The sequence below is a fragment of the Canis aureus genome, chromosome 38, assembly GCF_053574225.1.
Source record: "Canis aureus isolate CA01 chromosome 38, VMU_Caureus_v.1.0, whole genome shotgun sequence".
NCBI lineage: Eukaryota > Metazoa > Chordata > Mammalia > Carnivora > Canidae > Canis > Canis aureus.
The window spans coordinates 2,416,011-2,433,318 of NC_135648.1; the positions used below are offsets into that span (position 1 = coordinate 2,416,011).

The window sequence follows — 17,308 nt, forward strand, 5'->3', positions numbered from 1 at the left end:
GATCAGCAATCCAGGCACGGCACAGCTGGTCTCTCACAAAGTCCTCGTCACGTCAGGGTAGCCGCTGCCAGCCTCGCCCCCACGGCTCTTGGCAGCCTCAAGTCCTCATCAAGTGTTGGCAGACATCAGTTCCTTGGTGGGTTTTTGCTGGCAGGCTCCCTGGCTCCTTGTCTTGAAGCCTTTAGCTCACAACACAATACTGGGTCCCAGCAAAGGGAGCGGGGTTAGGAGAGAGAGAAACAGAGAGAGACGCGCACACACACCAAGATGGAAGACACGATCTTGCACAACCTAATCTCAGAAGTGACACCTTAGCCACACCTGCTGCCACATTCTACTCAGTAGAATCAAGCCACTGCACCCATCCCACTCTCAAGAACAGGTGACTACAGTTGACTACAGGGACGCCTGTTTGGCTCAGTCAGTAAAGCATGGCACTCTTTTTGTTTAAGATTTTTTTATTTTTTAAGATTCTTTTTTAAGATTTTATTTATCGATTCATGAGAGACACAGAGAGAGAGAGAGAGACAGAGACAGAGACACAGGCAGAGGGAGAAGCAGGCTCCATGCAGGGGGCCCTGATGTGGGACTCGATCCCAGGACCCCGGGGTCACACCCTGAGCCGAAGGCAGAGGCTCAGCCACTGAGGCACCCGGGCGCCCAGCATGCGACTCTTGATCTTGGGACCCCTACACCAGCCTGAGCAAGGGGAGGAGTCTGTGGTGCCAGATGCAAACAACCCTCCCCATCACACACACACGCACACGCACGCACGCACGCATGCTCACACGCTCACACACTGACACACACAGGGGTGCTGTGGTAAGAGCTTCCTCTTTCAGCCCGAGAGCTGAGAGCACATCATCATGGCGGGCCCAAAGAGACATCCGGGTGGCGGGGCTCCACGGCCCTTCTCCAGTAAACCACGGAAGAGCCAGCCTCATGCATTCTCTTCTTTTCTGTGGAACTCTCTCCTCTTCCTGTTCTTGGGTAAGTCCCCGCTACGGCCACCATCTCTCTGGGCTGGTCACGTTCTTATTGGTAAGATCAGGAAACTCCTCTCCCGTGGTAATTCCCCTTGGGTTTCACTTTATTCCCAGATGTTTCACCTTTATCCCCAGACTAGTTCCTCTCACCCTCACACTTTCCTACTAAGAAATGCTGAGTGATGAATTTGTTCTCTGGATAATGTGGATAAAATCCACAGAGAGATAGAGGGGAATCCTGATGACAGGCCACCCCCTCTTTCCCAGGGACACATAGAACTGTTGGAGCTTCTTTCTACGTCCTGCCATGTTTATCACACATTCCAAACTTCAGGCTTCCCTGCGGGATCTGGAGATGGTCTCATGGCCCTGGGCTAAGTGGCTTCTCTCTGAATGTCCTTTTCTCCCCTCATCCTACCTCTCCATCAAGGCCCAAGTCCTACAAGTTTTTGAGAAACATCTCTCAGCAGCATGGCCGATGGCCAATGGGCAGAGCTGACCCAGTACCCCAGGGAGGGTCTCAGCTATCTGGTACAGTGACATCTACTGTCCCTCTGGACTCCTGTTTCCCCCAGGACCTTGGAGGTTAGCACAGGTAGCATAGGGGCCTGAGAACAGTGGGAGTTGGAGAGGTGGGCAATGAGGGGAGTTCTAGAAGGACTCCCAGATGATATATGGGGCAGGGCCTAGACTCCAGGCCTGGGTTCCAGTATGACCTCTTTTCATTTTCCATCTTAACTTTGTTCCCACAAAAACATCACAATTATCACAGCTGTTTATATCTACACCCAGCTCTTGGGGTGCTACTTGGTTGCGTTGGATAAACCTGAAGTTACCCAATCTACTGTCACCCAAGCCTCAGCTGACCAACAAGCAAATTTCAAGTCAAAGAGGCACTTCCCTCTGACTAGCTCCACTGGTTGGGGTATCCTCAAGCTTCACTGTTTTGGTCTAGCAGGGAGTTTCTTTGATGTCTTGTGTCTCCAAGGAATGGTTTCAGGAACTTAGGAGGCAGAAGGGTGAAAAATCTTTCCACTTTAGTATGTCAAGGAGAAAGAATATCCCATCCCCTTTTAGGGGAGCAAGAATTCCTGTCCCTTTCAAGGTCCTTCTAGCCAGAATAAGAATCAAATTGACATGAAACAAATTAACAGAACACAATCAAAAATTTTTTTTATTATTCATGAGAGACACACAGAGAGAGAGGCAGAGACACAGGCAGAGGGAGAAGCAGGCTCAATGCAGGGAGCCCGATGTGGGACTTGATCCCGGAACTCCAGGATCACACCCTGGGTCAAAGGCAGGAGCTCAACCGCTGAGCCACCCAGGGATCCCCAACACAATCAAATTTAATAGCACATGGGAAACCACACAGACATGGAAATTCCAAAGACTGTTGGGGCAAAATGTGGTATATATGTCATCCCAAACTAAGGAGAAGGGGGCAGGGGTCTGGGACTTCAGAGCAAAGGAATGTAGTTTATAGGGTGGAGAAGAGCAGATGTTGGTAATTAGATATTTGCCCCACCATACAGATGGGTCACTCAGATAAAATTTATCTCTGCTAATAACCCTTATCTGGGAAAGACCCCGAATTTAGATTCTTCTGTGTGGTTAAGAGAGGGGCAAAAGTATCTCTTGAGCCCACAGGGTCTTGATCGCCCTCAGCTCAGAATAGTCCATGCTCCAAAGTGGTGGGCCTAGTATCGGAAACATTTGAGATCAGATCTTTGCTCCATTATTTCCTAGCCGTGTGAGCCTCTGTTTCTTAAATGTAGAAGGTGATTAGTAAGACGTATCATGCAAGACTCTCTTCGAGATTAAAAATGATTAAAAATGATATATATAAGCAAGCGCTTAGCACATAGTTGGTGGAAACGGATTGTTATAATAATCACTAAGTGCATGATTTGGAAACTATTAAAGGTGGGGAAGCCAAATTCGGTTACTGAGATCATTGAATAAATAACCTTTTATTATTTGCCAAATGGCATAGTTCAAAATAAGATGGCCAATACTGGGACTCCTGTCACTGTACTGAGAGTCCTATAGCGTTGTTCCCCGTGACAGTAACAGGATTGGACCTATAGGAACCACATCCCACTCCTATCAAGTCTGTGACCCTTTGCTTAGCTTTGATGTGAGGAGAAACGGGTGCAGTCACACGTGCCCAGCCACGACTCAGGACCTTCTGGCCTCCTAGGATGGGGGTGGGCAGCGCTCTGGGCCACCACATTCTGGGGCATCTTGTTAATGGAATCTGGGCTCTGCAGCTGACCAACTCTGTAATCTCGGGCAAGTGGCGAAAACTTTCGAAATGTTAGCTCCTTGTCTGTAGAAAGGGGCTAATTTTCAGATAATTTTGAGGATCGAATGAGGTGATTTCTACAGTGTTAACATGCCGTAGCAATCATAAGCAGTGTCTTCCAGAAGGGAAGAGCTCTCTTTCGGGTAACTTCAAACGAGCATTGCACCAACCCAGCTTCTGCCTTCGGACTCCCCTCAGAATCCACCTCAACTGACCTAGCCTAGCTTTTCCTAGGTCCCGAGCTTGGTCCTCCGTAGCCACCTCTCTACAAAGTCCGAGTGCTTGACCGATACCGGTAGAGAACCACCTTCCCGCCCCCTAGCCCCGCACCAATCTGCACCAATCTGGTGTCTCTTCTATGTGTCTGCAGAACCCTATACCCTCTGGGCCTTCGGAGCACACCTCAGCCTCTTTCCACCCCTCTAGGCTGTACTTTGCTTTTCCTGTTTCTCTAACATTTTCTATATATTTTTCCCACCCAGATCCCTGGAGTAATCTGGGTCCTGAACCCATCTGATTTGATCTGGAATTTTCAGAGGACTCTCCAGAGCCTCAGAAGCCCTTGAATCTGGGAATCCAGACTGGGGTCACCCAGCAGACACTCCCAGGGCCCCTACAAGGAAATGAGCTGCCTTGGACAGATGCCGGGCCTGTGGAAGCTGTGGTAACAATGTTTATCGGGGATCTTGGTCTTTCCCAAGATGAAATCAGGAGCAGAATCAATGCTACTTAACTATTCCCAACCCCGAACCTTGTTCCTAAGGACAGACCAGATTTCCCTGGCCAAGGCAAAGCCAGTCTGAGATCCCCTGAACAATGAAGTAAAAGAAGGGTGAGACAGAGATGAGAAGTGTTCTTTTTGTTGCCAACATTTCATTATGAAAATTCTTGAACACAGAGAACACTTGAAAGAATTTTGCACTGAACACTCATGTGCTTTGCACCCCAATTCTACCATTAGTGTCGTTTCGCTTGCCTTCTCATGCCCCTGTCCATCTACCCACCCTGCTAGCCATACATCAACCTATCTTATTTTTTAAAAGACACTCCTCTTTAACTTTTTTTGTTCTTTATGATTTACAGCACTCTGTTTTTATTCCGTCTCTACTATATCCCTAAGGAAAGATAGTATAGGTGTGAACGTTTCTGTCTTATGGATGAGTAAACTGATTCTCAGAGAAATGCAAAAATTCACCCAAAGTCACAAAGCTAATTCCCTTTCTGGGACAGAAATCTAGAAAGTCTGTTTTACTGATTATTGTACATGCGTTTGTGGGACAGAGTGTTTCTTAAGTGAGGGAATGAATGAATGATTCTGTTTAGGCAACAAGCCTAGAGGGAGGAGGGCAGGAATTTCATTTCATTTCTCCACATCTGACATTTCTTACTAGTGCGTCTTTATTGAATGAGTGAATGAAGGCTGCCTTGAGGAGTCCAGCACCTCCACCAAGTCCCTCTTCTGTCTCTGCAGGGCCAGGAGCCTCTGGAAAGGACTCAGCCCAAATGGAGGTGCCAGGGATTCTAGAGGGTTCGGTGACTTTCATCCTGAACATTTCAATAGACAAAGAGTTGGAGCACGTCACCTGGAGTCGTCCCCAAAAAGCTCTTGCTTTTGCAAATGCACAAAAAGATATTATCATTATGGACAAAAGCTACCAGGACCGACTAAACATCAGCTTCAACAGTTACTCCTTATCTCTCAACAATCTGACTTTGGAAGATGCAGGACCCTACAAAGCCCAGATAAATTATAAGAATGCTAAAGTCACCACTGACAAGGAGTTTTTCCTGCATCTCTATGGTGAGTTCCAGAGACTTCTGTGGGTTTTTATCATTTATTGAAGAATTTTAAAATTTATTTTGAGATGGGAGTGGGCAGGGGGAGAGAGAGAATCTGAAGCAGACTCCACTTGGGGCTCAATCTTATGACCCTACATCATGACCTGAGCTGAAATCACGAGCCAGATGCTGAACCAACTGACCCACCCAGGCACCCCTCATTTTTTTAAAGATTTATTTATTTATTTGACAGAGAGAGAGAGAGATCACGAGTGGGGGGAGGCATAGAAGGAGAGGGGGAAGCAGACTCCCCATTAAGCACAGAGCTAGACATGCTTGATCCCAGGACTCTGAGATCATGACCTGAGCCAAAGGCAGATGCTCAATCGGCTGGGCCATCCAGGCATCCCTGATCTTTTATTTACTTTTTTAAAAAACTTTATTTATTTATTTGAGGGAGAGAGTGAGTGAGCATAAACAGGGGAGAGAGGGATCCCTGGGTGGCGCAGCGGTTTGGCACCTGCCTTTGGCCCAGGGCGCGATCCTGGAGACTCGGGATCGAATCCCACATCGGGCTCCCGGTGCATGGAGCCTGCTTCTCCCTCTGCCTGTGTCTCTGCCTCTCTCTCTCTGTGACTATCATAAATAAATAAATAAAAATTAAAAAAAAAAAAAAACAGGGGAGAGGCTGGGAAAGGGAGAAGCAGGCTCCCTTCTGAGGAGGGAGCCTGACTTTGGGCTCCATCCCAAGACCCCAGGATCATGACCTGAGCTGAAGACAGTTGCTTAACCGACTGAGCCACTCAGGTGCCCCAATTTTTAGAAGCAGATTTCCCCCCCACCCCAGGTGTTTACCCCTCTGGGACAAATAGGACTACCATGTTGGTCCTTTACACCCAGTTCTATGAATATAGCTGCAGAGTGAAAACACAACCAAAATATGTTTAGGAAGCATTTGTACTATCTTTTCTACAACTCTGTTAGTACCCTTTACCCACCTATACTAGCTTGCTAGGGTTGCCGTAACAAAATACCACAGACCGGGTGGTTTAAACAACGGAAACTTATTTTCTCAGTTCTGGAGGGTAGAACTCCGAGATCAAGGTGTCAGCAGGTTGTTTTTTTTCTTGCTCCTAGGTTTGCAGATAGTCACCTTTAAGGGGGGGTGGGGGGGTATTTATTCGTGAAAGACACAGAGAGAGAGGCAGAGACACAAGCAGAGGGAGAAACAGGCTCCCTGTAGGGATCCCATGACCCCGGGGTCATGCCCTAAGCCAAAGGCAGATGCTCAACCACTGAGCCACCCAGGTGCCCCACCAGCGTTTTGATATGTCCTCATATGGTCATCCCTCTGTTTGTCCTGTCTGTGTTCTAATCTCCCGTCATGCTGGATTAGGTCCACCCTAACAACCCCATTTTTTTAAGGATACTTAAAAAGTCTTTATACTTGGGGATAAACTTTTGTAGAAGAGAATTTTAAAAAGAAATGAGAAGTTTAGGGGATCCTTGGGTGGCGCAGTGGTTTGGCGCCTGCCTTTGGCCCAGGGCACAATCCTGGAGACCCGGGATCGAATCCCACGTCGGGCTCCCGGTGCATGGAGCCTGCTTCTCCCTCTGCCTGTGTCTCTGCCTCTCTCTCTCTCTGTGTGTATGACTATCATAAATAAATAAAAATTAAAATCGTTTAAAAAAAATGAGAAGTTTAAAAGTGCTCTTTTAAATAGTTTTTATAAATGAATGAATGAATGAATGAATAAATAAATAGTTTACTGGTTAATATACAATCCATATAAGTCATTCTTCTTTTTAAGTTTTTTTTTTAATTCTGGTTAGTTAACATACAGTGTTATATTAGTTTCAGGGGTACAATATAGTGACTCAACACTTCTGTAGATGACTCAGTGCTCATCATGATATGTGTAATCCTAATCCCCATCACCTATTTCTCCCATCATTCCACCCACTATCCTGCTGGTGATCATCAGTGGGTTCTCTATGCTTAAGAGTCTGTTTCTTGGTTCCTAATGAATGACTCCATTTTAACTTAATTATCTCTTTAAAGGTTCTGTCTGCAGGAGCCCCTGGGTGGCTCAGTGGTTGATCCTCTGCCTTTGGCTCAGGTCATGATCCCTGGGTTCCGGGATCGAGTCCCACATCAGGCTCCTTGCAAGGACCCTGCTTCTCCCTCTGTCTGTGTCTCTCATGAATAAATAAATACAATCTTTAAAAAATAAATAAATAAAGGCTCTGTCTCCAAATACAGTCACATCCTGAGGTACCAGGGATTAGGACTTCAACATAGGCATTTTGAGTGGACATGATGAGACATAATAGTCTGCCCTCTGACCCCCCAAAACTTATTTCCTTCTCACATGCAAAATACTTTCACTCCATCTCAACATCCCCACATCTTAGCGCCATCCCATTAGTGCTAACCCATTCCGCCATCTTAGTGGAGTCCAAAGTCTTATCTAACCATCCCCTAAAGATTTTATGGGTGAGACCTGAGGTATAATTCATCCTGTGGCAAGATTCCTCCTCAGCTGTGAACCTTTGAAACCCGACAAGTTATCTATTTTCAATGACAATTTATAATGACAGGACAGGCATAGGATAGACATTCATATTCCAAAAGGGAGCAATGGAAAAGAAGAAAGGAGTCATGGGCCTTGCTAGGGCAAGTCTGAAACCTAGCAGGTCAAGTTCCATTAAACTTTAGTTTTCAAGAACAGTCCTTGGCTCTATGCTCTATCCTCTCGGCCCCCTTGGGGTGGCAGCCCCACCTCCTTGGCCCAGGGCAGGAACCCTGCCCAGGAGGACATCACCCCACCAACTCCCCTGGGTCTGTCCCCTCTGAGCCCATGGTGGCAAAGGCCGTGGCAGCCCTGTCAAACTCCGAACTGTTCTTGAGGGCTCTTCTTCCCATTTCTTGAAGGAGAAGGCATGATCTCAGCTGAATAGCTCTATTGGTCCATCCTGGAGAATCCCACAAGTCTGACAGCCTTTCCTCTTTTTGTCCCATCTCTGTTCCTCTGGTCCACGCTGGCGGCATTTCTGCTGGGATGGCTGACTTAACCCATGAGTCACGTTGTAATCTCTCTAGCAAATGTTGCCTCGCCACATCCTTAGTGTTCTCCCCAGACACGCTTTCTTAGTTTCTGTAATACGGATAGCCTGAGGATTTCCCGAATTTTCAAGTTCTGGTGGTTCTGTCTTGCTCAGCACTTCCTTCTGCAGTGTGTGCCTCTTCTCCAAAATTTTACTACAAGCAGAAAGGAAAAACCACACGGTGCCCTCAATGCTTTGCTTAGAAATCTCCTTGGCCAAATACTCGTTTACCACTTAAATGTTCTACTTTCTCCAAAACACTAAAGCACAATTTGCCTAAGTTCTTCACCACACGAGCACAAGTGTCACACTTTCTCCAGTTTTCAATAACACATCCTTAGTTTCACCTGATTCCTCACCAGAAACACCTGTAATGTTCATATTTCTACCAATATTCTGTTCATGATAATACATATATAACTCTAGGATAGTAGAAGCTTTCTCTAAGGCTCTCCTCTTTTCTTTCTGAGGCCTCACCAGAATCACTTTTAAAATCCATATTTCTGGGGCACCTCAGTGGCTCAATGGTTGAGCATCTGCCCTCTGCTCAGGTCGTGATCCCGGGGTCCTGGGATCGAGTCCTTTGCCTGTGTCTCTGCCTCTCTCTCTCTCTCTCTCTCTCTCTCTGTCTCTCATCAATAAATAAATAAAATCTTTTAAAAAATAAAAGATATGTGCTTAAAAAAAAAAACAACTCCTGTCTCCAAATACAGTCCTATATCCAAATAAAATCATATCCTGGGGTGCTAGAAGTTAGGGCTTCAAGATATGAACTTGGGGAAGACACCATTCAGCCTATGGCACCATCTTTCTATCAAGTAGTTTGACCTTCTTTTATTGATTTGTCGAGTGCTCTGCATGTGTTAAAAAAAATGGAATTCTATGCAGTGAATAGAAGTAAAGTGAATGAACTCAGTGTGTACTGACATACAACAATTTCCAAGATATACTGTTAACTTTTTTAAATTCCAGCGTAGTTAACATACAATGTTCTATTAATTTCAGGTGTGCAATATGGTGATTCAGTACTTTCATACAGCACCCGGTGCTCGTCATAATGAGTGTACTCTTAATCCCCTTCACTTAGTTCACCCATCCCCTACCCACCCTCAGGCAACCATCAGTGTGTGCTCTGTAGTTAAGAATCTGTTTTTTGAAAAAAAAAAAAAAATTCTGTTTTTTGGTTTGGCTTTTTTATTCTTTGTTCATTTTATTTCTTAAATTCCACATAAGAGTGAAATCATATGGTATTTGTCTTTCTCTGACTAACTTATTTCACTTAGCATCATACTCTCTAGAACCACATCCATGTTGTTACAGAAGACAAGGTTTCATTCGTTTTTATATCTGCCTAATATTCATATATGTATGAATGAATATACATGTATTAGATACCATATCTTCTTTATCCATTCATCTATTGATAGACACTTGGGCTGCTTTCATAATTTGGCTATTGTAAATAATGCTGTTATAAACACAAGGGTACGTATATCTTTTCAAATTAGTGTTTTCATATTCTTCGGGTAAATACCCAGTACTGGAATTACGGGATCATATATTCATTCTATTTTTTAATTTTTTTGAGGAACCGTACTGTTTTCCACAGTGGCTATACCAGTTTGCTTTCCCACCAGCAGTGCATGAGGGTTCCTTTTTCTCCACAGCCTTGCTAATACTTGTTTCTTGTGTTTTTATTTTAACCATCTGACAGGTATGAGATGATATCTCATTGTGGTTTTGATTTGCATTTCCTGATGATGAGTGATTATGAGCATCTTTTCATGCGTCTGTCGGCCATCTGGATATCTTCTTTGGAGAAATGTCTGTTCATGTCTTCCGCCCATTTTTTAATTGGGTTATTTGTTTTTGGGGTGTTGAGTTGTGTAAGTTCTTTATATAATTTGGGCACTAACCCTTTATCCAATATGTCATTTGCAAATATCGTCTCCCATTCAATAGGTTGTTTTTTAGTTTTATTGATTGTTACTTTTGATGTGCAGGTTTTTTATTTTGATGTAGTCCCAGTAGTTTATTTTTGCTTTTGTTTTCCTTGCCTCTGGAGACATATCTATAAAAATGTTGCTGTGGCCAATGTTACAGAAATCACTGTCTTTGCTCTTTTCTAGGATTTTTATGGTTTCTAGTCTCACATTTAGGTCCTTAATCCTAATTTGTTTTTGTGTGTAGTGTAAGAAAGTGGTTCAGTTTCTTTTGCATGTCCCCTTCCAGTTTTCTTAACACTATTTGTTGAAGAGACTGTCTTTTTCCTATTGCATATTTTTGTCTCCTTTGTCAAAGATCAATCACCATATAATCATGGGTTTATTCCTGGGAACAATTCTGTTCCATTGATCTATTTGTCCATTTTTGTGCCAGGACCATACTGCTTTGATTTCTATAGCTTTGTCATATATCTTGAAATCTGGAATCAGGATACCTCCAGTTTTGTTCTTCTTTTTCAAAATTGTTTTGACTATTCAGTTCTTGTGTGGCTCCATACAAATTTTGGGATTGTTTTTTTTAGTTCTGTGAAAAAACAACTAGATTGTTTTTTCTAGTTGGTATTTTGATAGGGATTGTACTACACCTGTAGATAGATTGCTTTGGATTATATGGACATTTTAATAATATTTGCTCTTCCAATCCATGAGCGTAGAATATCTTTCCATTTCTTTGTGCCATATTCAATTTCTTTCATCAGTGTTTTATAGTTTTCAGAGTACAAGTCTTTCACCTCGTTGGTTAAGTTTGTTGCTGAGTATTTTATTATTTTTGGTGCAATTGCAAAAGAGATTATTTTCTTAATTTCTCTCTGCTGCCCCATTATTAGTGTATAGAAGTGCAATGGTTTTCTGTATGTTGATTTTGAATCCTGTAACTTTACTGAATTCATTATCAGTTGTAGTAGTTTTCTTGGTAGAATCCTTAGGGTTTTCTATACATAATATTCATAAATAGTGAAAGTTTTACTTCTTTGTTACCAATTTGGATGCCTTTTATCCCTTTTTGTTGTCTTTTTTTAAATCTATTTATTTATTTGTTTGTTTGTTTGTTTATTTATTACTTGACGGAGAGCACAAGCAGGGGGAGCAGTAGGCAGAGGGAGAGGGAGAAGCAGGCTCCCTGCTGAGCAGAGAGCCTGAAGCAGGGCTTGAGCCCAGGACCCTGGGATCATGACATGTGCCATAGGCAGACACTTAACCGACTGAGCTACCCAGGCGCCCCTCTTTTTGTTGTCTGATTGCTGTGGCTAGGACACCCAGAACTATGTTGAATAAAAGTGGTGAGAGTGGATAAGGATGTTTATCTAACCTTAGAGGGAAAGCTCTCAGTTTTTCCCTATTGAGTAAAATGTTAGCTGTGGGTTTTTTCTATATGGCCTTTATTATGCTGAGGTATAGTCCCTCTAAACTTACTTTGCTAAGGATTTTTATCATGAATGGATGCTGTAGTTTGTCAAATGCTTTTCTGTACCTACTGGAATTATCAAATGGCTTTTATTCTTTAAATGTTTGGTAGAATTGATCTGTGAAGCTGTCTGGTCCTGGACTTTTATTTTGGGGAAGTTTTCATATTATTGACTCTACTTCATTGTTGGTAATCAGACTGTTCAAATTTTCTATTTCTTCCTGATTCAGTTTTGGGAGGTTATATGTTTCTAGGAATTTGCCCATTTCTTCTAGATTGTCCAACTGTTGGCATATATTTTTTCATAACATTCTTTTATAATCCTTTATATTTCTGTGGTGTCAGTTGTTATTTCTCCTCTTTCATTTCTGATTTTATTTATTTGAGTTTTCTCTCTCTCCTCCTCCTCCTCCTCCTACCTCCCCTCTCCCACCCCTGGAGACTGGCTAAGGTTTATTAATTTTCTTGATCTTTTCAAAGAATCAGCTCCTGATTTCATTGATCTGTTCTATTTTTTTAAGTTTCTATTTCATTTATTTTTGCTGTAATATCAATTATTTGCTTTCTCTTACTGGCTTTGGGTTTTTGTTGCTGTTGTTGTTCTTTTCCTAGCTCTTTTACATATAAAGTTAGGTTGTTTATTTGAGATTTCTTGCTTCTTGAGGTAGGTCTATACTGCTATAAACTTCCTTCTTACAACATCTTCTCCTTCATCCCAAATATTTTAGACTGTTGTGTTTTCATTTTCATTTGTCTCCATGTATTTTTTTATTCTCTCTTTGACTTCTTGGCTGATCCATTCATTGTTTAGTAGCATGTTATTTAACTTCTATGTACTTCTGTTCTTTCCAAATTTTTCTTTTTTTTTTTTTTTTTTAAAGATTTTATTTATTTATTCATGATAGTCACACAGAGAGAGCGAGAGAGGCAGAGACACAGGCAGAGGGAGAAGCAGGCTCCATGCACCGGGAGCCCGACATGGGATTCGATCCCGGGTCTCCAGGATCGCGCCCTGGGCCAAAGGCAGGCGCCAAACCGCTGCGCCACCCAGGGATCCCTTTTCCAAATTTTTCTTGTAATTTATTCCTAGTTTCATAGTGTTGTGGTCAGAAAAGATGTACAATATGACTTTGACCTTTTTGAACTTGTTGAGACTTGTTTGGTGGCCTAGTATGTGATCTATTCTGAAGAATGTTCTATGTACACTTGAAAATAATGTGTACTCTGCTGTTTTAAGATGGAATGTTCTGAATCCATCTGGTCCAGTGTGTCATTCAAAGCCACAGTTTCCTTGTTGCTTTTCTTTTTGGATGATCTACCATTGATGTAAGTGGAGTGTTAAACTCCCCTACTATTGTTGTATTACTATCAATAACTTCCTTTATGTTTTTTTATTAGCTGCTCTATGTATTTGGGTACTCCCATGTTGGCTACATAAATAACAATTGTCATATCCTATTGTTGGATTGTTCCCTTTATGATTATATAGTGTCCTTCTTTGTCTCTTGTTACATGTGTTTTAGGGTTTATTTTGTCTGATATAAGCATTGCTTCCCCAGCTTTCTTTTCCTTTCCACTAGCATGATAAATGCTTTTCCATCCCTTCACTTTCAATCTACATGTGTCTTTAGGCCTTAGTCTCTTGTAGGCGCACATAGATAGGTCTTGCTTTTTTTTTTTTTTTTTTTTTTTTTGATAAATTTATTTTTTGTTGGTGTAGGTCTTGCAAAAAAGCAAGATCCATTCTATCACCCTTTGTCTTTTGATTGGAGCTTTCAGTCCATTTACATTCAAAATAATTATTGCAATGTACTTACTGACATTTTGCTACTTGTTTTATTGTTGTTTTTGTAGTTCTCTGTTTCTTTTCTTACTCTCGTCTATCATGGTTTGTTGGCTTTCCTTAGTGTTAGATTCTTTTCTGTTTGTTTTTTTGCGTATCTATTACTAGTTTTTCATTTGTGGTTACCATTAGGTTTGTATATAACATCTTCTTCATATAGCAGGCTATATTAAGTTGATGGTCACTTAAATTTGAACCCACTTTTTTACTCCTTTCCCTCCCACAGTTTAGGTATATAGTGTCATACTTTACATACTTTTATTTTGTGAATCCTTTGACTGATTTATATAGACAAACTTATTTTTACTGCTTTTGGGCTTCCTACTTTTCTTACTCCTACTTATGATCTTTCCTTTCCACTCAAAGAGTCCCCTTTAGCATTTCTTGTGGGGCTGGCTTAGTAATCATGAATTCCTTTAACTTTTATCTGAGAAACTCTTGTCCTTCCCTCTATTCTAAATGATAGCCTTGCTGGATAGAATATTCTAGGTTGCAGGTTTTTTCCTTTCAGCACTTTGAATATACCATGACACTTCCTTCTAGCCTGAAAAATTAGCTCATAGCCTTATGGGATCTCCCTTGTATGTAACTGTTTTCTCTTGCTGTTTTTTTTTTTTTAAGATTTTATTTATTTATTCATAGAGACAGAGAGAGGCAGAGACACAGGCAGAGGGAGAAGCAGGATCCATGCAGAGAGCCTGACGTGGGACTCTATCCAGGGTCTCCAGGATCACACCCTGGGCTGCAGAAGGTGCTAAACTGCTGAGCCACCAGGGCTGCCCCTCTTGCTGTTTTTAAAATTCTCTCTTTATCACTATTTTTTGCCGTTTTAATTACTACGTGTTTTAGTGTAGACCTCCTTGGTTTGACTTTTGAGGGCTTTCTGTGCCTCCTGGATCTGGATTTCTATTTCCTTCCTCAGATTTAGTAAGTCTTCAATTATTATTTATTCAAATGAATTTTTTGCTCCCTTTATCTCTCTTCTCCTTCTGTGATCCCTATAATGTGAATGTTATTATACCTGATGGTGTCATTGAATTCTCTAAGTCTACTTTCAACTTTTATTACTTTTTTCTTCTCTCTTGTTCAGCTTGATTGCTTTCCATTATTCTGTCCTCCAGGTCACTTATTCATTCTCCTGATTCCTCTAGTCTATTTTATATTCCATCCATGTATTTTTTTTTTAAGATTTGTTTATTTATTTTAGAAAGAAAGAAGAAAGAAAGAAAGAAAGAAAGAAAGAAAGAAAGAAAGAAAGAAAGAAAGAAAGAAAGAAGAAAGAATGAGTGAGAGGGTCAGAGGGAGAGGAAGAGACTCTCAAGCAGTCTCTGCACTGAGCATGGAGCCCAAAGCCAGGCCTGGTCTCATGACCCTGAGGTCATGACCTAAGCTGAAACCAAGAGTTAGACAATTAACTGACTATGCCACACAGGTGCCCCTCCATCTGAGTATTTTTAATTTCAGTTACTGAGTTCGTCTTCTCTGCTTGGTTTTTTTTTTTTTATGTTTTTTATCTCTTTCTTAAAGGTCTCACTGAGGTCCTCCACTCTTCTCAAGTCCAGTGAATGTCTTTATGACCATTACTTTAAATTCTCCACCAGAGGCACCTAGATGGCTCAGTTGGTTAAGCATCTGCCTTCAGCTCAAGTCATGATCTCGGGGTCCTGGGATCAAGCCCTGTGTTGAGCTCCCTGCTCAGCAGGGAGTCTGTTTCTCCCTCTGCCTCTCCCCTGCCCCCATTCATGCTCATTTTCTCTCTTTCTCTCTCTCTCTCTCTCAAATAAATAAACAAAAATGTTTTAATAAAATAAATTCTCCGGGCATATTACTTATCTCCATTTCTTTTATCTCTATTGCCATGAGTTTGTCCTATTCTTTCATTTGGGACATATTCTTCTGTCTCCTTCTTTTATCTAATTCTCTGTGTCTGCTTATATGTGGTAGGAAAGTCAGTTGTGCCTCCTGCTATTGAAAGTAGTGGCCTTATGTAGAAGAGGTCCAGGAGTGCCCTGAAGTGCATTGTCCCATTACCAGAACTTGGAGCTTCAGGGGTGTCTACTATATGTGCTGTGTATGCATTGCTGTTGTGACTGACCTCTTTTGTCTTCAGTCCAGTCATCTGCAATGATTGTCCTTGCTTGTTGTGGGCAGGGTTTGATCCTCATGTTGTTGTTAGTGGGCCAATCTGGGGCTGCCTGGGCTTGAGTTGAGTCAGACTAGGCATTTGCCAGAGATGCAATAGCAGTGAACCACAGGGTGCTTTCCTTGTTTGGTTCCCTGGGAAGCTTTTCTTTGGTGGGCATGGCCTGCACTCAGACCAGATGTTTGCCCCTAGCCCATTGGTGGGGCCACAGTTGAACTCATGTGTGTGTGTGTATGTGTGTGTGTGTGTGGTTACCTTCCCTTCTCCCTGGGTCAGGAGTCACTTTGGAATGGTGCTGCTTACACACTGCCAGGCTTGTGGCACCACTTTGGATGGGCTTTGGTCAAGATCACATTGGAGGGGCAAAACCACAGGAGAACTCAGGGGCAAGCTGAGCAGTGTCATCAAGATCTGCACCAGTTGGCTGCAGGGAGGGACCTGTAGCAAATGGGACCCAAGCAAGCTGGGTTGGAGGGGGGGAAATCTGCAGAAGTGGAGGTTGGGGAGAGGTATCTGGTGTTAGCAAGGTTTGCGTAGGTCTGCTGTGGGAGGGGACCTGGAATGGAGGCATGGGAAGAGGCATGTCTACAGGAGAATGCGGGGGCGAGTGTGCTGTTAGCAAGTTAGGTATTGAGTGTTGGCACTGCACTGGTTCCCACAGGTGTCCGTATGTCTAGGCTGAGTGGCGGGGGAGGGATATGATACCCACCAGCTCCTTTGTTCTTGGAGAAATCTCCCAACGATCTCTGCCCCTCCAGCACATGCTCTGAGATTAGTAAACAAATCTCTCTCCCATGTATTCCAGGTGTTGTTCAAACTGCTGCTTCTATGCTGTTTCTGCGGGGCTGTTTGTTGTGCTGCCTCTTTAAGGGCAGGGACTATTTCTTCTCTTCTTCCCAGAGCTGAGCCAGCTGATTTTTAAAGTTCCAGATGTGAAGCCCAGCTGATTGTAAGAACTCATGAAATCAGGTGCCTCTGATTTTCAAAAGCAAATGTTACAGGGATTTGTCCTCCCCGTGTGAGAATCTGTTTCTGTCCCTGCTCTGTACCCACACCATCCCTTCCTCCCACGGATAGTCCTGTGGGTCTGTCAATTTCCAACTGCATCTCTGCCCTTCCCACCCTCTTTGATGTGACCTCTTCTATACATTTAGCTGTGGAGAATTTGTTCTGCCAATCTTCAGGTCATTTTCTGGGCTATTTACATTGGTGTGGTGTTATCTAGTTGTATCCATGAGGCAAGGTGTGCTTAAGGTCCTTCTCTGCCATTTTCCCCCAAAAATCTAATTTTTATTATTTTTTTAAAGGATTCAGGACTGTATATATAGTATGCTGCCATGTATGTATCTATACCTAGAATATTTCTAGAAATATCAACAAGAAATTCATAATAGTAATTCCTAGAGAGAGGAAATGGGTGGTTGGGGACAAGAAAGCTTGCTGTTTAAATTATGTACACCTTTTTGTATCTTTTCAATTTTATGTATTACCAGTTCCCCAAAAAATCAAACTTAAACACCTACACACTGTGAATAGAGGAAAAAATGGAACAAAAGGGAAAGAAAGGACCAGGAAGAAGGTCTGGAAGCACAATGGTCATAAATTTAGACCAAAAGGCAAAAGCAACTCAAATTCTAGAGGCAGAGCTCCCTGCTCCGCAGTGTTTGGGGCTGACTCATTTGTCCATTTATTTACCAAACATTGCAGAGTGACTTTCATGAGCCAGTAAG

The 17,308-nt window shown here is 42.6% G+C and overlaps 1 protein-coding gene across 6 annotated transcripts in view; it reads left to right on the top strand.

Annotated features, from left to right (window-relative positions):
- The first annotated feature begins 778 nt into the window (after positions 1 to 778).
- The window catches only part of LY9 (lymphocyte antigen 9), a 31,862-nt gene continuing 15,332 nt past the window's right edge, over positions 779 to 17,308 (top strand). The window contains exons 1-3 of one of the 6 annotated variants that reach the window (XM_077887080.1): positions 834 to 990; positions 3,777 to 3,958; positions 4,766 to 5,095. In XM_077887080.1, the coding sequence (XP_077743206.1) occupies positions 4,798 to 5,095 (298 nt within the window). In that variant the 5' untranslated portion in view covers positions 834 to 990; positions 3,777 to 3,958; positions 4,766 to 4,797. Of the gene's footprint in view, positions 991 to 3,776; positions 3,959 to 4,765; positions 5,096 to 17,308 lie in introns of all 6 variants that reach the window. The other 5 variants (XM_077887079.1, XM_077887077.1, XM_077887081.1 and 2 more) reach the window with 5 other exon arrangements.